The following is a 23,446-nucleotide window of genomic DNA, read 5'->3' as shown; positions in this document are numbered from 1 at the left end:
ACATGTCTTCCAAAGCATCAAGTCTGGTATTAAATATCTTCATCTTAAGGTCCCATATCTAGTCCAATATTTCATGTCGCAATTCATTCTACCAAATGACTGCATTTTTATTTTACAAATTGAAGATACATGATGTACTTTTAAACATATATTTCATTAACACTACACACAGAAACTTCATGGTTGATGGACTTCTGATCGACCATGGTCAGTACCTGAAATTTGATGCATATCAGTGAACTATTGTTTGCACATTGAAAACATAAAGTAGTGAAGAATTATATAGTAACTTTTAAAGATCATTAGTAGTGCTTCATTAATATTAGTTATTGAATGTTTTTTTGGTTTTTGAGCTGCTGAAAATGGTTTTCATTGTTTTTCAATCTTTTTAGGTTCACAAGGTCAGCAGACCCTAGGAGATCTTTTATGTGGTTATGAAACTTCCCGTATTGAATCTTCAGCAGCAGGAGAAGACTTAAGTGGAGCATCATCTCAGTTGAGTGGTGTTACTAAAATGGTGGAAAGACAAGAAAGTGAACTGTCTGAGATGCCAGGTAGAATAAAGATAGCTAAAGATATATTAGAAAATGTCTGACAACAGAAAATATATGGTGATGGGGAGTCAGTCTATCTGTCTATCAATTTGAGAGCTGATCCTTCTGTCCCACTTTTGTATCAATGCTCTTGAACTGCACGACAGAATCATAATTTAACCATGTAGCTCCTGTGTGCACTTTCTATTTTATGTTTTTTGGTGCAAATTATTTCTTAGGGTTTTTCTTATCAAATCATGGACATGGGTATTGTAAAAAAATCTATATAAAATATGTTTTTCATTGGTGCAAAATACAGACAACTAGTATAAACACAAATTAGTGGATTAAACATTTGGGTATATAAACAAATTAACATGATATTTTTTTTTCTTCAATGCAAAATTATATGTTTCTTTTTACATAGAAGATAATTGGATATTGACATAATAAGTAGCATTTTAATGGAAAGCTGTATGATAATATTTTTCTTTTTCAGAAACTTGCAAGAATATATATGATTTGATCAAGGGAATGGATAATGGACCTGTACTTTGGGAATATTTGAAACCATTGTTGTGGGGCAAGATCTTGTATACCCCTGATACACCAGAAGGCAGACTGATTGCTGAGAAGGTAAGTGGGTTATACCTGTAACCATTGTTGTAGGGCAAGATATTGTGTATACCCCCGAAACACCAGAAGGCAGACTGATTGTTGAGAAGGTAAGTGGGTTATACCTGTAACCATTGTTGTGGGGCAAGATATTGTATACCCCCAATACACCAGAAGGCAGACTAATTGCTGAAAAGGTAAGTTGGTTATTTCTGTAACCACCTATGGTTGGGTTTGTATAAAAAGGAGAGAAAAATGCATTTATGATAAACTTGAATGTTTTTTTTAGAATCTGCTTTCAAATGTATCCATTTAAAAAATTTCTTCATGTAAGAGTAAAAGAGATTTTTGTTTCTTGCTGTACATATTATTTTTTTTTAGAAAAGCCACATGATTGGTACTCTTGAGAAATTTATTTTATAAACAGTAAAGAAACAAGTATCCAAAACCTTTTTTTATGAGGTGAAATTTTATGAATTCAACAAAGATAACTGAATATCTGACATTGTTTATAATAAATAGACAAAAACCATGGAAGACAGCAATGAGCTCTTTTCTATAAATAAGAAATGTAGAAAGAAAACAGTTAACGATAAAGAAAAAACATTTTAAAGACCAAATGTTAGCCTTACTTCACAAAATATCAAAAAAACCATTTGTTTATTTCTGTGATAATAAGTTCAAGTGAGAGTTATCAAGATTTTTTTCAGGTCTACAACTCATCATTTAAAGGCTTAGCTGATGTACAAAGAATTGCTAAGAGTTGGGCCATGGGAACAGAGAATCTGGTTAATATGTTAAAAGATGAAGATATGAAATCAAAACTAGAGGTAAAATTAACTGAATAGTTTTGATTCTATGATTCTTATAATCACAATTTACAACAACTATCTGAGAACTTGGTGTCTTGTAGTTAATTTGTTGGACTGTATTAATTGTTCTATTTTTGATACATTCAATACATTGCAAAATAGAGAGAATGATAATGTAATCTGGCAACTGAACTGTATATTTTCTTTGACTTCAAAGATTTCTGGGTTTTTTTTTCAGTCATTGCTTGATTTTTTTATCTATCCCAAGTTGATTATATGAATGAGGTCAATAGACATAAATGATCTCATTAAGTTTTTACTGTAATGTAATAACATTAGCATTGTAGCATATAAAATGTACAGGAAATAGACAAATTTCAAAGCAGTCTATACACATTATCAATGTAACCTGACTACTAAATAATTACTTCATGCTTGTTTTCTTTATATCAGTCACTGACTTGGCAAAACAATGATTGTCACTTTAACCTGGCAACTAAACATACTAATTTTTTTTGACTTTTGAAAATCTTTTCTTTTTTTCAGTCAATGCTTGGTAATACAGTGATTGATAATGTGATGTTGACATTATTCGGTGTAACTGGCAAGGACTTTATGGATGGATTCTATTCAATTAACTCTGTAAACACGTCTCAGTTGGATGCCATGGCATCAGTAGCCACACTGGTACATAAATACATGAGCTGCATTGTCACTGACAGATTTGAGGGAACCAGTACAGAACAACAACTAGAAATAAGAGCGGCAGAATTGAATATTAAGAAACAATTTCTTGCAGGTAAACTAGTAATAAAAATAATCTTATGCTTAACAATCAGATTCTTTTCTAGCACCATGCATAGATGGCCTCATCCATATTTGGTACAATTTTTGATAGCCTTATCCATATTTGGTATAACTTGATAGCCTCATCCATATTTGGTATAATTTTTGATAGCCTTATCCATATTTGGTATAACTTTTGATAGCCTTATCCATATTTGGTACAATTTTTAATAGCCTTATCCATATTTGGTACAATTTTTGATAGGCTTGTCCATATTTGGTATTATTTTTGATAGCCTTATCCATATTTGGTATTATTTTTGTTAGCCTTATCCATATTTGGTATTATTTTTGATAGCCTTACCCATATTTGGTACAATTTTTGATAAAATGTTCTTCAACTTTGTTATTGATTTGGCCTTCCTATTTGTAGAAAACTGGTGAGTCTGTAGAAAAAACACATGTTAAGCCTAACAAATTATAAGTCTGATATCTTCGATGATTTTCTTATGCCCCATAATGCTGTGGGATATCCAAATAGAAGTAGTTTCACTTACAAGAGCCCTTAACATCCAGCTGCAAAAAAAAAAATAATGGCACAGCAAAGAATTAACTGCCCCTTCTATAAAACCATGTTTGATCCAGCATTTCCTATATAAGGAAATGTCTATATAAAATCAGAAATATGACAGTTGATTTCCATTGGTTTGATGTGTTTGATTTTTCCATTCGATAAAGGACTTTCTTTTTAGAATTATCCTTGGAGTATGGTGTTTTTATTATTTTATCATTTTTCTAAGACTAAAATCAGGAAGAAACCCTGATGCAAAAAATAGCACTGTATACAGTTTTGGATTTTTACTTATATATATTTTTTGGATATTTCAGGTTTAGTTTTTGATAACCTTGGAAATGGAGGTGGGAGAAAGAAAAGGGCCACCACTACATCACTGCCAAAACATGTTTCTTACAAAATCAGAATGGATATAGATAATGTGATGTACACAAGAAATATAAAAGAACAGTAAGCTCTGCTCTGACATATATACCTTTATATAATCATTGGTTGATGCATATTTATCAAATTTTATATTATTCTTATTTTTATGAACGCCAACAAAATTAACAATTATTTATTTTTTATCAATTGCAATTGATGTGAAAAATTGAAAATTAGGATTTGATATTTTTTTTTACTGATACAAAATTAGGCTGCAAATGTGATTCTTAGCAGGTATCCAAAGAACAGATTAGCATTTCAGCAAATCCAATTAGAAGCTTTTTAATTTTTCAATAATTATGTTGATTTTGAAGGAAATATTAAATTTTGCATTTGAGCCAATAACAAAACTGATTACTGACTTACACCTATGGCTTGATGTTTTTTTTGCAGATATTGGCATCCAAAACCAGAGGACAATTTCTTCACAGAATTACGATATTTACGTGGATTTTTACAAATTCAGGATATTTTAGACAGAAGTATAATAAGTCTGCAAACAGGAGCAGAGGTGGACAGTCCAATATACATGCAACAGTTCCCAACTACTTGCTACAGAAAAGATAAGTAAGTTCAGACCTGTAATATTCTTTAGACTGATGAGTGCTGTCCACTTGCTTGTTACCCCATGCTCAAGATATATTGATTAGCTTTATGACAGATTTGATTGACAGTCTATATTTCCTTGTATTCTTCTGTATTATTGGCATTGACATATGTTTTATTTGTAGGTAAGACCTTTCCAAAACCTGACAGAATTTTATAATATTATTAGTTACAAAGTGTGATAGTGACTTAATATGATATATATGGGGTCAGTAAATCCCATATGGGGTGAGAGTGAAGCTCAAATCCCCATATGGAATTAACGACCCCATTTATAAGGTATTAGGTCACTAGCACACTGTGTTACAAATTTATCTTAACATGTGGTATTTAGACTAGTGGCCTATCAAAGTGGTCAAGTCTTCAATACTTAGTAGCTAACAATGATCAAATTTTAAATATTTTTTCTTATTTTCTTGTATTCAGATACCTCCACACATTGAGTACTTTCCTATTGCCAGTTTTGATGACAGTCGCATGGCTTGTGTCTGTTGCCATAGCTACTAGGAATTTGGTGAATGACAGAGAAAGGGGTCAAGAAGAGGTAAATTTTGAAACGATAAATTGATTGATTGATTGTTGGTTTCTTAACATACAGGAATATTATCACATGTATATTCAGATCAAAGCCAAATGAAACAGGAAATTATTTTTATATAGATCCTAAGTTGCTGAATAGATATAATTAAAGATTGAATGCCTATGAAATATAAATGAGCTTTGAATATTGTCAGATATTTTGCCTTTCAACAAAAGACACATAGACGTTTCATGACAAATTGTTTTTACAAGAGATTCAACAAAAACCTTAAAGAGGACCATAATAATAAACAAAAATGAAAAACAACCACAATATTAAACATTGTTAAATATTTATGAACATTCTATTTTAAATATTTAGAGTTTTATGAAAGACATAAAAAATAGATTTGGGGTAGAATGAATTAGTCACCAATTTAAAAAAAAAAATGAATTGCAAGTTCAACAATATGACTTCAAATTAGATTTTGAAATCACTAATGAATATCTTTTGAATACCAAACATAGATTTGAGTTTTACAATTGTATAGTGATGTTGTCTATTTTTAGATCCTGAAGATAATGGGAATGAGCAGTGTCCTGAATTGGTGGGTGTGGTTTTTCTGTACAATGATAATGATGAGCATCGTAGCTTTATTGTGTATTATTGCCCTGCGTGTAGGAAACCTGTTTACATACAGTAACGTGGGAATACTTGCTTTATACTTCATAGACTTCTGCTTCTCCAGTATAATGTTGTGGTAAGTTTTATTCATTCTTGTTTACTAAATTTGCAAGGGCTTACCAGCCAGTCAAGGTCATTAAAAACCAACCAGTTAGTTATTCTTGTTTTAGAAATTATGGCATATTTTATTAATTCATATTTCCATTGTGTATTTTTTTATATATCGGATTCGTTAATGATAATTAATTGCATGGTCACTTATCATAACTGTTGATGTTGGTTATAAAGTTCTGCAACAAACACCAGCTGCAAATTTTTGACACTACCTCTAAACAATTTAACAAGTTGTAATAAAAAGATGTTTTGCAAGCTGTTGAGTATTATTGCTAATTTCCAATCATACAGATTTTAAAAAAAAATTCTTTTCACTAAAAACTGAGATATTGTTGCAGAACCAAATTTTTAGCAACAAATTTAAATTTATAGAGTATTATGACTTTTTTTTTTTGAGAAATCAAAGCTAAATATTGTTTATTCTAGATCAGGAAAAGTGTTTTTAAAAGATATTTATTTTTACATAAATATTTTATTGTGTTGTTAAGGTGGTACACTTCACTACAAGGAGATAACCCTGTAAAAATCAGCTGAATGTTTTAATCTCTTTCGATTGTTAAGGAAATATTAAGCTTCTCAATGATCAAAATAAGTGTGTGTCAAATTGCTATATATTCAATGAAATTTTTCAGATAAAGTGTGGTTCAAGTTTTTTGAAATTTTTATATTTTTGTCAAAGGGTCAAAGTAAATATTTTGTCAAAATTTCATGAAAATAAATTAAGCCAAATTAATTTTAGTCACGGTGTTAAAAATTGGTACCCCCTTGAGATACATACATGAATATTGTTTTTCCAGCTACATGGTTAGTGCCCTCTTCACACGTACCACTCTAGCCTTGCTGACCGTTGTGATTGTGTACTTCTTATCATACCTACCATACATTGTCTTGACTGCGTTGGATTATGACATGTTGTTCTGGCAGAAGACACTAGCAGTAAGTTTAAATACAAACGAAGATATTGAGTATCCATTTGATGAATTCAGATATTTAGAATGCCATGTGGTCATGTGCAAATAAATCTTGCATGAAATTTTAGATACAAAATTATTTAATAAACTTTTATGTTAACCCTTACACCCTGTACAGGTGCAAATATAGGTAAACAAAGGTAAATTAATTTTTTTCATGTTTTATTAATGAACCCATCAATGTAAAGGTATCCATGACTTCAGATTTGAACAAATATAGTTAAAAATCTCATTTAAGAACTAGTTCCATTGAGATAATAAAAAAAAAAAGTTTCTTCTCGGAACAACAGCTTTTTTTATGCAAATATTTTCCGTTATTTTCCTCCAACTTTCACTGCGCCGACTTTTACTTCCATGTACAAATATATTTTTTATGACAAGTTCATTGTTATTGCTTTCATCAATAAATAATCTTGCTGTTTCATGTCATCCATTTTGAACAAGGTCTGGAAATCCCGATGGTTCTCGCTTTTAAATTCATCTGTTCGCAGTTTTGATAGAATCTTTCTATAACCATCTATTATATCTTCTGTTCTCATCCAAATCCTTTTAATCAGCCGCCGCTGTTAAATCGTTATCATTGAAATACTTCTGAACGTGTTGGCCATTTCTCCAAATAATATCCGCCATTTTGTCACTTTTTTCATCAAAAATTTTCACTTTCGGTTTTATTGCTTATACCCGATTTAAAGTCAAGAGACACTCGAAAGAACGCATTTTTTTTAACTAATCAGAATCCATACAAGTCGAAACTGCCGCAATCACATGAATATTGACTCCGCCCATTCCATGGTAACTGTGTAAATAAACGAGTTACGGAAAATGACTATAGTCGCACATAGCAGTAGTGGACTGCTTTATTGGAACGACAATAGTTGCGCGTAGCAGTCTAAGGGTTAACATATCATTACTTTGCAAAATGTTTATTAGATTTGTATTTACTTTTTTTTTATCTAACAAGTCTGCTTAGATATTTGCATCATTAAGATATTGTTACACTTAAAAAATTGCAATATCAGAAGTATTTTTTGTGTATTGGTTAAATAATTAAAGATTGTCTATTTGTATTTTGGAAAATTCACATCTTTTCATATTGTTTTGATGAACATTAAGAGTATACCCTAACATATTGAAGTTCTCAAGCTAGTTAGGACTTAGAAATATATTACTTATCCATGTATCTGTTAATTTTTCCTAATTTCAGTGTCTTTCATCCACAACAGCCTTTGGGTTTGGTGCTCATCACCTGTCTAGGTACGAGACCTTGATGGAAGGTATTCAGTGGTCCAACATAGATAAAAGTCCTATCCTTGGGGATGAGACCAGTTTCTCTTGGTGCTGTTATATGATGTTGATTGATGGGTGTATATATCTAGTTATTGGGTGGTACATAAGAAATGTGAAACCAGGTAAGTTTTTCATCCCATTGGTAGTAACTCAAAAATGTGAAACCAGGTAAGTGTTTAGTCACCTGGGTAGTTACTCAGAAATGTGAAACCAGGTAAGTGTTTAGTCACATGGGTAGTTACTTGGAAATGTGAAACCAGTTAAGATTTTAGTCACAAGGGTAGTAACTCAGAAATGTGAAACCAGGTAAGTGTTTAGTCACATGGGTAGTTACTTGGAAATGTGAATCCAGGTAAGTTTTTAGTCACAAGGGTAGTTACTCAGAAATGTGAAAACAGATGAGTTTTTAGTCACATGGGTAGTTACTTGGAAATGTGAATCCAGGTAAGTTTTTAGTCACAAGGGTAGTTACTCAGAAATGTGAAAACAGATGAGTTTTTAGTCATGTGAGTGATACAATGCAAATGTGAAACCAGTAGAGACTTTACTTACAAAGGTAATTTATTAGAAATGTGAAATAATGTGAGTAATTGTGACCTAGGTTATACAGTGAAACATATCATGAAACATTCTGATTAAAATAATGCATTTACTTTAAAAGAATATTTAACTGTAAATTTACTAAATAATTTTATTGATTTCAGGAAAATATGGTGTACCACGGCCTTGGTATTTCCCAATTTCACCATATTATTGGGGATTTAGTTCATCATCAACCAGCAGTGCAAGCAAGTACAAGAAAGAAATAGGTAATAGAATAATACACTATTTAAGAAAAACTACGAAATTCCTGAAATGTCCCTCTAGACCTTTCATAATCAGACCTACCAACTGTTCCTATTTTTGGAGGATATCCCCCATGAGAGGTGTTGACCTGAATTTAGAAATTCTTTATTTTATAAACGGAACATTTCAAATCAATCATTCAAATGAGATTAAAGGGTATTGAAGCACAGACAAACTCATTCAACAATATAGTAGTAGATTAAAACACTTATGACAATAAAACAGGAGCATAAGTTCCTCTTGCATTTAAAAAAATCCCTATGGAGATTTAAAAAGTTGGCAGGTATGCAGTATATGAATGATTAGATTATTAATTGTTGTAAAATAATGTAAAACAAACTGCATCTGTCCTAAGTCAGGAATCTGTTGTACAGTAGTTGTCGTTTGTTTATGTAATTTATACGTGTTTCTCTTTTCTCGTTTTTTTAATTTTATATAGATTAGACCGTTGGTTTTCCCGTTTGAATGGTTTTACACTAGTAATTTTGGGGCCCTTTATAGCTTGTTGTTCGGTGTGAGCCAAGGCTCCGTGTTGAAGGCCGTACATTGACCTATAATGGTTTACTTTTTTAAAAATTGTTATTTGGATGGAGAGTTGTCTCATTGGCACTCACACCACATCTTCCTATAACTATCAGTTCTGGCTACACTATTTCCATATTTTCTATTAGGATTATTGATATTCATAGAGGTGTATAGAAGTTGTAAATGTCAGATAATTGTTTCGATACTTTCTGTTGTAATTCATTAGGGGTGTTCAATTAAAACAGACATTGGACCTAGAGAAAAGGCACTTCAAAATTATAGCTATGGGTTAGTGTAAAAAAAAAAAATGAAATAAGAAAGATTAAATTCTTAAGTGGTTTCAACATTTTTAAAAAATCTTCTGCAGGCACATAAGGCCATATTGAAATCTGTTTATGTTTTCAGATGGTTTTTGAAATAAGAAAGATTAAGTAAATTTCTTAGTTGGTTTCCCCATTTTTAAAAAGTCTTCTGCAGGCACATAAGGCCAGATTGAAATCTGTTTATGTTTTCAGATGGTTTGAATGAACCCATGGATAAGAACAGAGTTGCTGGTATTTCCTTAAAGAATCTAACAAAGAAGTTTGGAAAAACTACAGCAGTCAATAACATTAGTGCAGAAATATACGAGCATCAAGTAACAGTATTGTTAGGTCATAATGGTGCAGCCAAAACTACAACAATGTAAGTTGATAAATATTTCAAAACTTGGAGTTGATTTGGTTCTGTTCTGAAGTTTTAAGAAATAAAATGTGTCTTGACTCATGATGGCATCAATATTTCGAATGGTGGTAAATTAAATCTCATGGAGATTATTATGATGGCCGGCCCGTTCATCATGGATGATGGTTTGTTGACTTTAAAATTTATGCATAGTTTACAAGTTAAATCTTGTGCTTAGGTTAGTTTAAAGGGAACCACTATTAATAAGTCAATTGTATTTGGTATGTAGATTTATATTTGCATTGGCATTTCCTTACACCCTGCAGGTTATTTGACCTTGCACCTTCAGTCATAATTCTTTGACTTATAATGTTTTGCATGGTTTACATGGTAAAAATTTCGATTTTTTAATTTCAAAGTTTGCCATTTACTATCAAAATTACAAAAGTGAGACATATATCTGTGTCAACATTTATTTATATACTTTTGTTGCATTCTTTTAATCAGTTGATTATGTTGTGATTTTATGAAATACTTGTTTTAGGAACATGATAACAGGGATGTTACAGCCATCATCAGGAAGTGTGAAGATTTATGGGAAATCTCCAACAAAAGCTAAAAATATTGGTCTCTGTCCACAACATTCTGCATTGTTTGACTTGTAAGTACTTTTTCAGTTATTATTGATCTAAAATCCTTATGTTCTAACCCGGCAGGTGTCTTTGGCTCCTATCTTTATTGACTAGATTTGTCAGTTTTACTAACAAAGGTCTCTCTGAGCACTCTGGCTCTTCCATCAATTGAAACTGACCTTCACAAAATAGCCAACGAGTTAAAGTTTCGTTCCACTCTTTGATAAATTGTTGAAAATCACTGTTATACTGACTTTTTTTCTAAATGCCTATAGATATTCTGTCATTCCGCAACAAACCATTATACACAATTTTTTTCTAAAAACCTTCAGATATTGGGCTGATTTTTATTATGTGAGTCTACCACGATGAGTGACAGATCAAGTTTATGTTTGATTCAGCTATGCTGATTTTTGCTGAAATTACAGGCTTTAATAGACTTTGATAAATTGTTGAAAATCAGTTATACTGACTTTTTTTCTAAATGCCTACAGATATTCTGTCATTCTGCAACAAACCATTATACACAATGTTTTTCTAAACACCTTCAGATATTGGGCTGATTTTTGATATGTGAGTATACAATGATGAGTGACAGATCAAGTTTATGTTTGTGCTGATTTGCATGAAGTTTCAACACATCTTGTTAGATCTGCAGTACATCCCCTTCCTGGTTGCTGATAGTTTGAAATTTAACTGCTCATTGATCAAGGAAATTTTGCATCAAACTAGTATTGGTCTTGAGAGCTGGATACTATCCATGCATGTTTGTGTACACGTGTGTTGTTGAAATTACAGATTTCTCAACTTTTTGAGAGGGGGCCATTCATTTCGTTCCATTACATCTAGTTTTATATTGTTAGATTTTCTTATCAAGTATTACTGCTTTTTATCTTTTTTTACTTCAAAATCTTATTTTCCTCTATGATTTAATATATTTAAATATTTTACAGCATGACTGTACAAGAACACATGGAATTTTATGGTTCTGTGAAGTCTAACTGGCCTAAGGATCAACTCAAGGAAAACATTTATCAGTAAGTTGTCATTTAAGGTGGTACCTAACACTATAGGGAGATAACTCTGTAAAGTCACCTAAACGTTTTGATTACGTTGTGTTGTAAAGGGAATGTTAAGCTCCTCAATAATCAAAATTAGTGTTTGTCAAACTGCTATATAACCAGTGTAATTTTTCTGACAAAATGGTTGGTTCAAAATTTTTGAAATTTTTATATTTTTGTTAGAGGGTCAAAGTAAATACATTGTCCAAATTTTATGAAAATTAAACGAGCCAAATTAATTTAGTGAAAGTGTTGGGTACCACCTTAACAGAATTTATAAGTTAAAAGCTCAAATGCTGTTGTAAGTACAATTTTTATGTTTTGATCCGTACAAAAGAATGTAGCTAGCTAAATATTGGTTTGTATAGATTGTATGTAAATTTCAGTGTTGAGATTTCTAAGTTGCATGCAGTATTATATATATGATAAAAGGAGCATTCAATCATGTAATACCTTTCTAAAATTTATACACAGAAATTTGCAACTGTGTTTTTGTGCTATCAAAATATTTTAGATATTTGTTTTCTGTTTTAGGCTTCTTAAAGAAGTTGGTCTTCTGCATGTTCACAACATGAAATCTTCACAGTTATCTGGAGGTATGCAGAAGAGATTGAGTGTGGCTATAGCTTTTGTTGGTGGGTCAGAAGTTGTCGTTCTGGATGAGCCTTCAAGTGGTGTTGATCCTAGTGCTCGTAGAGCCATGTGGAATCTTATCTTAAAAAGGAAAACAAGTAAGTACTGTTTCATAGTGACCTGAATTTATAGCAAAATATAATGAAATACTACAAATTGAGAAATTTGTGCATCCACTTATTATTGCAATTGCACACGAATGCAAAATTAACTATGGTGATTTCAGAAAAAATCTAACCTTAAAATGCAGTTTTCATTAATTAAAACACAGCAAACATTTCAAAAAGGCAAATAAAATAAGTTTTACTTTCTTGTAAAAAGAATAAGGTACATGTCTGTTTTCAGATATTCAGTCTCTATAAATGAAGTTTTCAAGAGTCAAATCAATATTTCTCATGGGGATATATTTCACCCATAAATAGAGAAAGTTGGCAGGTCTTGAACTTGATCCCAGTACTACATAGTTTCTAATGTTATTATGTGACTGGTGTGTGTAAAAAAACATATTGACCTTAAACTTAACTATTATCTCTCAGTACATGTTTTTGATCCAAATCCAGATTAAAATGTAAAATACCGTAATCGGGCTAGTATAGTTTGCACTGGTACATAGTCCACACCCCCTTCTCCCCACGAAATTTCTGGTAAATAAACTTTTTGTATCTGTTAGAAAAGGTTTAATGAAACTCTGGTAATTTTGAATCGTGTGCGGTCGTTTGCACATCATCAAGCAGAAGCTGAAACTGCTTGTAAATGATTCTAGAACGCTTCATGATTGTTGAAATAAGTCTAAATCACTTAAAAAACAATTTAGAAACTTGTGTATGTTTAAATCGGAAGTTTGAATAGCACGTGTAAAAGGAAAAAAACAGTGAGCGTCGAAATCTGTACTTGATAGATATCACTAAAATACGACTTTGGAAGTAAAACAGTTCCATTCTTATGTAAAACAGTCATTTATATATCTATCACATTAATGTTTGAAGGGTCTTACGCTAATACAAACCATATTGGTCAGTATGAAACACCAAAAAATTCTAAACGGAAAGTGCCCAAGCAAATGGCAAAGTCGAAAGCTCAAATACATCAAACAAACGGTTAACAACTGTCATATTCCTGACATGGTACAGCCATTTTCTTATGTAAAAATGGTTGATTAAATTTTTTTAAATTTTTTTTCTACCCTTTTTTTTACTAAGTGAATTTAAAAGTTTTATATCAATATTTTACATATGACATAAATTCAAAGTTAAAAATCTGTCTATTCTGAAATTTTGCAAACATTTTTTCCAGATTGTACAGTTTTACTATCAACACATTTCCTGGACGAGGCTGACATGATTGGAGACAGAATTGCCATTATGCACAATGGACAGATGATGTGTACTGGTTCCTCACATTTTCTCAAGGCCAATCTTGGTAGTGGTTATCATCTGAAAATAGCTAAAGGAGGTAACCAGTTTAAATCAGAAATCGAAGTCATAAATCAAAATACCGACTTGCAAGACCCTCATGGGTAGTCAAGGTGGATAAAAATCCCTTTCATTTCAACATATATTACTGATGTTTTTATGCCCCTGCTGTCACCGTCATCAAAATTGGTTTCCATTCTTTAACTTTAGTTGCCTCAACCAAATGTTAGTAAACTTATACACAATGCTTATTACCACAAAATACAGATAAGATTGAATTTTGTTGTTCTCCAGTTATGCCCCTTTACAACTTTATATGCAAGCAGGGACATCATCTGTCCCATAAACACATTCTCTATTTATTGTTATGCCTTGATAACTTAATATTTTTTTAAGATTTCCAAAAAAAGAATATAATTAAAGTTTATATAAAATCATTTTATAAAAAAGGAAGCAATATTCTATGTATGAATGGTATGCAGTCACAATTACAGAGGTGCATAGAGGGTGTATGTCCCACTTTTGATAAGGAAAAGTATAATATTCATGCTTAAAATCAACTACGCTCTGCAGGTGGGTTTTTTTACCATTTTTGAAAATTACACTCCTCTTCCCACAGATCCTGGTTCTGCCCTTATTATAGGGTTTGGTCTTTTGTGATATCATTGATAATGATAAAGAGCTACCTTTTATAAAATCTTTTAGCTAGATTTCTTGAAGTGATTTTTTATGCCCCACCTACGATAGTAGAGGGGCATTATGTTTTCTGGTCTGTGCGTCTGTTCGTCCGTTCGTTCGTCCGTCCGTCCGTCTGTTCGTTCGTCCTTCCGTCTGTTACACTTCAGTTTAAAGTTTTTGGTCAAGGTAGTTTTTGATGAAGTTGAAGTCCAATCAACTTGAAACTTAGTATACATGTTCCCTTTGATAAGATCATTCTAATTTTAATGCCAAATTAGAGAATTTATTCCAATTTCACGGTCCAGTAAACATAGAAAATGATAGTGCGAGTGGGGCATCCGTGTACTGTGGACACATTCTTGTTTCTGATCATTTTTACATGTAAAACACTTAAATTAACTGACAAATTTGTTATCTTCAGACCGATGTGACCAGATGAGTGTGATGGGCCTGATTACATCATTGTTACCCAGAGCAGACATAATAGAAGATATTGGTGCTGAGATGACTGTTTCCCTGTCTGCTACTGTTGATAGTTTACAGAAATGTCTTCATGAACTGGATGTGAAGGGTGAAGAATTAGGCATTGCTAGCTATGGACTTTATGACACAACACTAGAAGAGGTACTATAGAATAATTTAAAATTTAGGCAATTGTCATACCATGATATTTATGCAGACAAACAGGGATTAATTACTATGACTTTGTCTTGGAGATTATGACTAATTTCTGTTTTTATCTGCTTGTTGACATACAAGAACTACACGTACAAGAACTACTATGTACAAGCAAAACTACATGAAGCAATGTGGTGCACCTCTCATTTTAATTTTTTTGCCCCATCACATGTGGAGGCATTAAGTGTTACCCTTGTCCATCCATTCGTACATCCTTAAATTGATTTCCATTCTCCAACTTAAGTTTGCCTCATCCACATGTTATGAAACTTATACACAATGCTTACCACCACAAAATACAGATCAAGTTCAAATTTGGTGGCATCACTTTTACTGTTCTTGAGTTATGCCCCTTTATAACGTTATTTGCAATCGAAGGCACCATCTGTGTCCCATAGGCACATTCTCCATTTATTTGTCTCATTTATTTTTTATCTTTACTGTATGTCAGTGTGTTGTTATTGTTTTTTTTATGGAAACAACTGAATATTTTTGTACTTATAGGAAAGACAACTTCATTCGCAATATTATATCAACCCTCCAGATGAATGATCATTTGCCATTCATTTTACAAATTTTCAGTTTGGTGTTTTGTTTTTGTAGGTTTTCCTTAAGGTTTGTCATGTTAGTGACAAAGGAGTACAGTTAACAGAAGACGTGATGCACAGTCTTAGAAAACAAACAAATCTTGATATGCTTAAAACATCAGAAGAAAGTGAACCCATTACTGATTATGAGAGTGGTGGTATGTGATAAGTATTCAATCAAAATTAAGGAAAGTGCATGGTCCAGCACGGCAATGGAACATTTTAAGTTTTCAAGCTTGTTTTTCAGTTTACCACAATTTCACATTTTATTTTGCTTTTCTTACAGAAATTTAAAAGTTGAAAAGGGTAATTTTTAAAAGATAAAAAAATGTTTCTAAGATTTTCTTTATTTAAAAATTAATAATACATACTTATAACTTGTGAAACTTTTTAAAATGTGCCATGTTTTTTCAACTTTTTTCACAGGAAAAAACTAAAATTTTCAGGTAATGTTAAAATAAAGGATGGCATTTCGTTTACTGGTATCAATCTACAATGAAGCTTACTCAGAACTGAATTCATGTGTGAAATATTGAATAATATTTTTAAATAATATCCTTTAAGAGTAATTAATATTCATTTCAGAAGTCAAAGAACCTACATATGCTGACCCAAGGAAAAGAATCGGTACCTGCAGTCAAAGTTTTCAGCAAATTGGAGCCCTTCTTTTGAAAAGGTTCCATCATTACAAGAGAGATTGGAGAATGTTATTTGGTCTGGTCATTCTACCTCTGATATTTATCACAGCTGGTCTTGCTTTCTTCAAAATCAAACCTGAGCTTTCGTCTCCACAGTTAATTCTTACTCCTGCTCTGTATGGTCCAAATGCTTATGTTTTCCATCAGTAAGTATGATTTAAAGGAATTTCTAATTTTTCTGTAAAATAAAATCTAATAGAATTTTTTTTCATTTAATGGATAAAATGAAATATGGTTCAAACCAGTCTTTGTCAGTCAAATGATTTGTTCATGACAAAAACCATGAATGAAAATGAAAAAAATGTTATATATAATACTAAATATCTAACTTCTCCCTAAATTAAGAAAAAAAATCATTTCTTAAAATTTGGCAAAACATAATACATGTTATATACATAATACTTATATTGCACTATTTTAACAGAGACAATGTGCAGTCAGTAATGACAATGAAAATGAGGTACCAGTTGACAGCACCACCAGGACCAGGCACAACATGTATGGCTGGTATGAATTTAGGGTAAGTTTATAAAAGTTTTGTCATCCTACTATGAAAGAAAGAAATTTCTGTTATGGAACCAGGAAGAATTGATAACAAAACTGTATATCAGCAGAAATGATGATAAATTTGAGCAATGCGGAAGCAAACTCTACCATACTGAACTGTTACAAAAAAATAAGTAAGAAAAGTAAAGATAAAAATTGGGAAAAATATATTTTTTCTTAGATACAGCCATATCCAATGTTTTGCATTATTCATCTCATGTCATCAGACCAGTAAAATGTGGCAGATGTTGTTTTTTTTTTAATGTTATGGGCTTTTGAAGAATTCAATTTTGTAACAATATCTTAGCTCAGTTGGCAAGTTTTCTTTTGAAATGCATGCATTTTCTGAGCTTGCTTTTAAGGCAATACCTATTTCAGATTTTAGTTAGTAAACTGAATATCAGCTGTATTAATCTTGCTTTGTGTCCCTTGTGGAAATCAAAATAATTGAGAAATATCAAGTCTATAGTCTTAACATTGCCCAAATCTTTTATCTTTATTTAACATTTGCTTTTGATTTCAGTGAGCCATACAGATGTGAAAATGCTGATACTTCATTCCACACTCCAACATCGGCTTCAACAGGTACACCTGAATGTCATTGTGCAGAGTCCAAGTACACATGTAATGATGCAGCTAAATACCAATCTGTACCTTGGATGAAGATGAATACAACTGACAAATTACAGGATTTAAATGGCCACGATATACAAGATTACCTTCTAATGACGAGATCGGAATTTAGAGAGAAAAGGTAGAACATTTTATGATTGATGTATTTTTCTTTTTAAATGAGGTTGATGATATCATGGTCACATGACAAAATTATGTCTTTGAGCTGATAAACAAAAAAACTTTAAGCCAATCAGAAGAAGTGTAATATCAAAAATCAAATCATTGTAAAATTTCTTGAACAAGTATCACATAAAATGACAATGAAGAATTCTTATAGAAATAGAGGTTATTTAATGATATTTCTTATATTCTTATAAAGAAAGAATATATAACTTTTGGGTACAGCACCTTTTCATGTAAAATATGATAATTGTATGTTGTTTTGCCATAAAGAGGTTCTCGTTCGAAATATTCAGAGTATATTTTTATGCCCCACCTACGATAGTAGAGGGGCATTATGTTTTCTGGTCTGTGCGTCCTTCCGTCCGTCTGTTCGTTCGTCCGTCCGTCTGTCCGTCCGTCTGTCCCGCTTCAGGTTAAAGTTTTTGGTCAAGGTAGTTTTTGATGAAGTTTAAGTCCAATCGACTTCAAACTTAGTACACATGTCCCCTATGATATGATCTTTCTAATTTTAATGCCAAATTAGAGTTTTTACCCCAATTTCACGGTCCACTGAACATGGAAAATGATAGTGGGAGTGGGGCATTCGTGTACTGAGGACACATTCTTGTTTTTCTCTTGCTTAGATATGGAGGATGGTCATTTGATGCTGATGGCACAAAGTTCAGAAGTACTGTTTGGTTCAACAACAAAGGACACCATGCTTTACCATCATTCACCAATGGCCTGAGTAATGTCATGCTTAGAGCTATGGTTCCTTCAGGAGAAGCAGAACAATATGGTATGTAATAAACTTTATAAAGATATAGGAAGATGTGGTGTGAGTGCCAATGAGACAACTCTCCATCCAAATAACAATTTGAAAAGGAAATCATTATAGGTCAATGTACGGCCTTCAACACAGAGCCTTAGCTCACACCGAACAACAAGCTATAAAGGGCCCCAAGATTACTAGTGTAAAACCATTCAAACGGGAAAACCAACGGTCTAATCTATATAAAATTTTAAAAAAAAAATATGATTGTTTTTAGTCATTTACAACTTCTCTAATTAGCAAATTTACATGTTGCCTATATGATGTTGGAAAAGTTCCATTGCTGAATCCTGTGGATTCATATTAAAATTTTGGGTTCAAATTACTATTCATTTTGTGAGTACAGTTAAACCATAAATTAACGTGTTCAACAAAAAGTATGCAGAATTTATAAAAACCTGGAAATTAAATACATAAAAAAAAAAAAACCACATTTCTTCTTTATCCACGAAAATAAACTAATCCACAATACGTACTATTGTTGTTGTGATAATATGCTTAAGCAGAGTTTCAGCTTCTAATATTTGTGAAAAACCATGATTTTAAAACTATTATTAAATGTGTCCATTTTACAGGTATAACAGCTTACACCCATCCACTGATGTTGACAGATGGACAGTTAAGTGAGGATACCTTGTAAGTCAATCTCCAATTTCTTAACATGACCACATACATATTGACACTGCATGAATTATTTCTTGCTTGCCATGTTATAAAATCTTGAAATCAATTAAAGCCAGAAGTTTTTAATGAATTTTGTTTTTATCCCTTTCAAGGCACATGTATCTTTGATAATATGCACTGGGTACGGTGGATGTATCTTAAAAGATACACAGTGTGCAGGGTGAATTTAACCTGCAGGATACCAAAATATTGCCCAAATAAAATGTACGTTTTATTGAAAATTAGACAAAGTAAATCAACTTTCAAATGACACTTTTCTGATACAGTCTGTTCTGGTGGCTTCTGGTAATTTAAATGTGTCATAATCTACATGTATCTTTTTTTATCCTTGTCTCATTTGATCTAACTTTTGTAATTTAACTGTCTTAATTCTAACCTTTAAAATTTATTTGACCTCTAGATTGCAAAAAGCAGCAGACTATGGTATTTCAGTGATATTTTTAGTAGCCTTTACCTTTATCCCTGCCGGATTGATGGTTTATGTGGTTAATGAATACACAAACAAGGAGAAACAGCTACAATTTTTGAGTGGAGTTGGACCTTTCATGTATTGGACAACATCTTTCCTTTGGGATATGGTAAGGCTATTTGATAAAATGGTTCTTATAAGAAATCTTCGTATAAATATCTTTTTTTACATAGTTCCATTCATGTTTTTATGATATAACGATTACAAGAACAAGATAATGAAATAAATGTTAGTCACCTTTTCAATTGTCACAATGAATTATATTTTAAATGAACAGTTACAGTTACAGTTTCTTGTATATTCCTCCATTAATTGTGGAGCACTACCCAAAGGGTATAGTTTTAGCAACTATGTACACCTTAAAATATAAGGAAACAATTAATTATATACAGATGACTGAATTTGGTTATAATGATCACTAAATGATAGATATCATAATTAATTCATAGGATTGCCATCATAAAAATTTTAAAAGATATATAATAATTCATATGTGCTGGGTTGTAAGAAAATGTTAAGAAACAACTGCATATATTTACAAATAAGAATTAAAATGGTTTCAAATTAAAATTAAAGAACAATGCAGAGATATATCATATAGTGTAAGATTATTCAAGGACATTTTTACCCCTTTTCTTTTATGTTTTTTTCTGCAATAGTTGCTTAAAACTAGATCCATATCATAAAGTTGTTTCATTGGTAATCATACCACACCTTATTTTTAGCTCACCTGGCCCGAAGGGCCAAGTGAGCTTTTCCCATCACTTTGCGTCCGGCGTCTTCCTGCGTCCGTCGTCGTTAACTTTTACAAAAATCTTCTCCTCTGAAACTACTGGGCCAAATTGAACCAAACTTGGCCACAATCAACATTGGGGTATCTAGTTTAAAAAATGTGTGGCGTGACCCGGCCAACCAACCAAGATGGCCGCCATGGCTAGAAATAGAACATAGGGGTAAAATGGGGCTTTTGGCTTATAACTCAAAAACCAAAGCATTTAGAGCAAATCTGACGAGGGGTAAAATTGTTTATCAGGTCAAGATCTATCTGCCCTGAAATTTTCAGATGAATCGAACAACCCGTTGTTGGGTTGCTGCCCCTGAATTGATAATTTTAAGGAAATTTTGCTGTTTTTGGTTATTATCTTGAATATTATTATAGATAGAGATAAACTGTAAACAGCAATAATGTTCAGCAAAGTAAGATTTACAAATAAGTTAACATGACCGAAATGGTCAATTGACCCCCTAAGGAGTTATTGTCCTTTTCTAGTCAATTATTAACAATTTTCATAACATTTTTAAATTTTTATTAACATTTTCCCCTGAAACTACTGGGCAAAGTTCATTATAGATAGAGATAATTGTAAGCAGCAAACTGTTTAGTAAAGTAAGATGTACAAACACATCACCATCACCAAAACACAATTTTGTCATGAATCCATCTGCTTCCTTTGTTTAATATTCACATAGACCAAGGTGAGTGACACAGGCTCTTTAGAGCCTCTAGTTATTTTGATATTTGTGTATGTAGTGTTATTTTTACTTTTCAGTGTATTTATAGCATCATGGTGGCTTTGACTGTTGCTTTAATGGCAGCATTCCAAGATGATGCCTACTGGCACAGAGACAATCTTGCTGCTGTTGTTACACTCATTATACTGTTTGGGTACGTACTTAAAATAAATCAGTTTAAATATAATTAACTGCAAAACTGCCTAAAATAAACACTACAATGACAAAAAAGATTTCATATGCCCAACTTACTAGGGAAAAAAGAGTCTATTCACATGTCAATTGTCTAATAATTTTGTGAAAAAATGTTTCTTTTATCATTCTTAAAGATAATATCACTGTAAAGTGGAAACTGCATATGCCTCTGCTTAAAAAAAATAAAACAAAATAATTCAATTTTGTATGTGTTAGAGGAAACAAACATTTAATTTTCAATGGCCTCATTCCAGCATGCCTATTATTTTATCACAGAGTATAAATATCCTTTATTTTGATATTCCAGCATGTTTATACTTATTTTGTTTCATATAGTGACCACAGCACCAACAATATATGTATATTTATTTTGTTACAGATGGGCCACCATACCACAGATGTATATGAGTATAAAGATATTCAAGGATGCTACAACATCATACATGGTTATGTTTTGTTCAAATATCTTTATTGGAATTGTATCCATGGCTGTCATTTTCATATTGCAATTCTTTTCACAAATAGAGGTATGTTAGTTTCTATTTTGTATCAGAAAGAAAAAAATATTCTACAGCAAATACTTAATTAACTACTACATAGTGCAACTACTTAGACCACTCTGCCACTAAGGCCTCAAAATATTGTGCCAAATTTGTAGTATCATATTGATAACACATTCATCTATTAAATGTCTATACATCGTTTGTACATTGGGTATGGAAAGTTAAGATTAATATGTATGAACTTTTATGTTTTACAGAGTGTTGAGAATGCATATCAGGTAATGAGACATGCCTTGAAAATCTTCCCACCATTCAACTTAGTGAGTGGCATTGTAGAGCTAATCTATAACCAAATGATGTCCGACATTCTTGGTAGATTTGGAGATGATCCTTACGTCTGGCCATTTGATTTTGATGTTATTGGATGGCAGCTGGTTGCCTTGGCGATAGAAGGCTTGATATTTTTTATAATCACGTTGTTGGTGGAAATCAGAATAAGCCACACCAGAAGGTAGGAATTGATAGTTTAAACATTTTCATTATTGAAATAGTATATGAAAGTAAGGATCTGACAAAATTTATACAATGTTGAATTGTCATCTTCAAGAATTATTTGAATATACCTCGAATATTTGCCACTGTACATTAATCATGAATAACAATCAGTCAAAAATGAATATCTGTAAAGACAAAAAAAAATGATTATATGGAAGTACGTTCAATTAAATGGAGAATTTAAAAATTGTTTGCCCCTGCAGCTAGATGAAGATGGCATTACAAAAATCGAAGTTAGTTTCCATTTTCTTACTATAGTTTCCTCAACAAAATTCACAAATTACTAGTGAGTCTACAGTGTTGTGGTTTATCCTCCATTTCAGAACAAAAAGACATGAAGAGGAACTTGAATATTTGGATGCAGCTGTATCCAACGAGAGAACTAGGGTGAATTCAGGTTATGCTAAAGATGATATTCTAGTTATCAATAACTTAACAAAGGAGTACACTAGAGGGAGGAGAGAATTTAATGCTGTTGATCACATTTGTGTTGGAGTTCCTCGTGGAGAGGTAAGAATTATAATCTTAGATTTTAAAAAAGCAACAATAAAAAGTTTTGAATCTTTCCTTTATATTCTATATTTCCTATTTTTTAGAGCTAATTTCCAAATGCTTTTAGGGTATAACTTTGGTTGGCTTGCTTGCTTGCTTTGTTTTTTTGTTTAATTATCAAGCTTTGTATTAAAGATTGACATCTTCGAACAATTTATATTGGGATAGTTAAACCTGTATATATCATATTTAAATTTGACTGTCCATTATCTCAATTACAATTTTACAATAATTGAATATACAAACAAAGCAAGCAAGCTAATCAAAGTCTTACCCTACATGCATTAGGAAATTAGCTCTAAAATATTTTTATCCAGAGATATGTGCATTAAGCTTTACCATAGCTCATATGTATATCCCATAACTTTGGTTTGCCTCAACCAAATGTAATGAAACTTGTACACAATGCTTATTTCAACCTATCACAGATCAAGGTCAAATTTGGTTGGCGTCACTTTCACCATGGACCCATTCTTCTTT

General features: G+C 31.9%; 1 protein-coding gene across 1 annotated transcript in view; it reads left to right on the top strand.

Annotated features, from left to right (window-relative positions):
- Positions 1 to 23,446, top strand: part of LOC139489728 (uncharacterized) — a 118,706-nt gene that overhangs the window by 82,674 nt on the left and 12,586 nt on the right. The window contains exons 64-91 of the mRNA XM_071276480.1: positions 393 to 554; positions 1,033 to 1,169; positions 1,859 to 1,978; positions 2,507 to 2,759; positions 3,635 to 3,770; positions 4,140 to 4,313; positions 4,779 to 4,896; positions 5,442 to 5,632; positions 6,468 to 6,606; positions 7,846 to 8,050; positions 8,633 to 8,737; positions 9,815 to 9,983; positions 10,507 to 10,623; positions 11,548 to 11,631; positions 12,190 to 12,386; positions 13,582 to 13,740; positions 14,800 to 15,002; positions 15,660 to 15,801; positions 16,229 to 16,487; positions 16,766 to 16,861; positions 17,411 to 17,641; positions 18,309 to 18,463; positions 19,072 to 19,132; positions 19,581 to 19,758; positions 21,200 to 21,315; positions 21,736 to 21,883; positions 22,117 to 22,370; positions 22,738 to 22,924. Coding sequence (XP_071132581.1) covers positions 393 to 554; positions 1,033 to 1,169; positions 1,859 to 1,978; positions 2,507 to 2,759; positions 3,635 to 3,770; positions 4,140 to 4,313; positions 4,779 to 4,896; positions 5,442 to 5,632; positions 6,468 to 6,606; positions 7,846 to 8,050; positions 8,633 to 8,737; positions 9,815 to 9,983; positions 10,507 to 10,623; positions 11,548 to 11,631; positions 12,190 to 12,386; positions 13,582 to 13,740; positions 14,800 to 15,002; positions 15,660 to 15,801; positions 16,229 to 16,487; positions 16,766 to 16,861; positions 17,411 to 17,641; positions 18,309 to 18,463; positions 19,072 to 19,132; positions 19,581 to 19,758; positions 21,200 to 21,315; positions 21,736 to 21,883; positions 22,117 to 22,370; positions 22,738 to 22,924 — 4,496 coding nt within the window. The remainder of the gene's footprint in view (positions 1 to 392; positions 555 to 1,032; positions 1,170 to 1,858; positions 1,979 to 2,506; positions 2,760 to 3,634; positions 3,771 to 4,139; positions 4,314 to 4,778; positions 4,897 to 5,441; positions 5,633 to 6,467; positions 6,607 to 7,845; positions 8,051 to 8,632; positions 8,738 to 9,814; positions 9,984 to 10,506; positions 10,624 to 11,547; positions 11,632 to 12,189; positions 12,387 to 13,581; positions 13,741 to 14,799; positions 15,003 to 15,659; positions 15,802 to 16,228; positions 16,488 to 16,765; positions 16,862 to 17,410; positions 17,642 to 18,308; positions 18,464 to 19,071; positions 19,133 to 19,580; positions 19,759 to 21,199; positions 21,316 to 21,735; positions 21,884 to 22,116; positions 22,371 to 22,737; positions 22,925 to 23,446) is intronic.

Source organism: Mytilus edulis, chromosome 9, assembly GCF_963676685.1.
Source record: "Mytilus edulis chromosome 9, xbMytEdul2.2, whole genome shotgun sequence".
Taxonomy (NCBI): Eukaryota; Metazoa; Mollusca; class Bivalvia; order Mytilida; family Mytilidae; genus Mytilus; species Mytilus edulis.
Note: the sequence above shows the minus strand (reverse complement) of the source record. Positions and strands in the feature narration are given on the sequence as shown.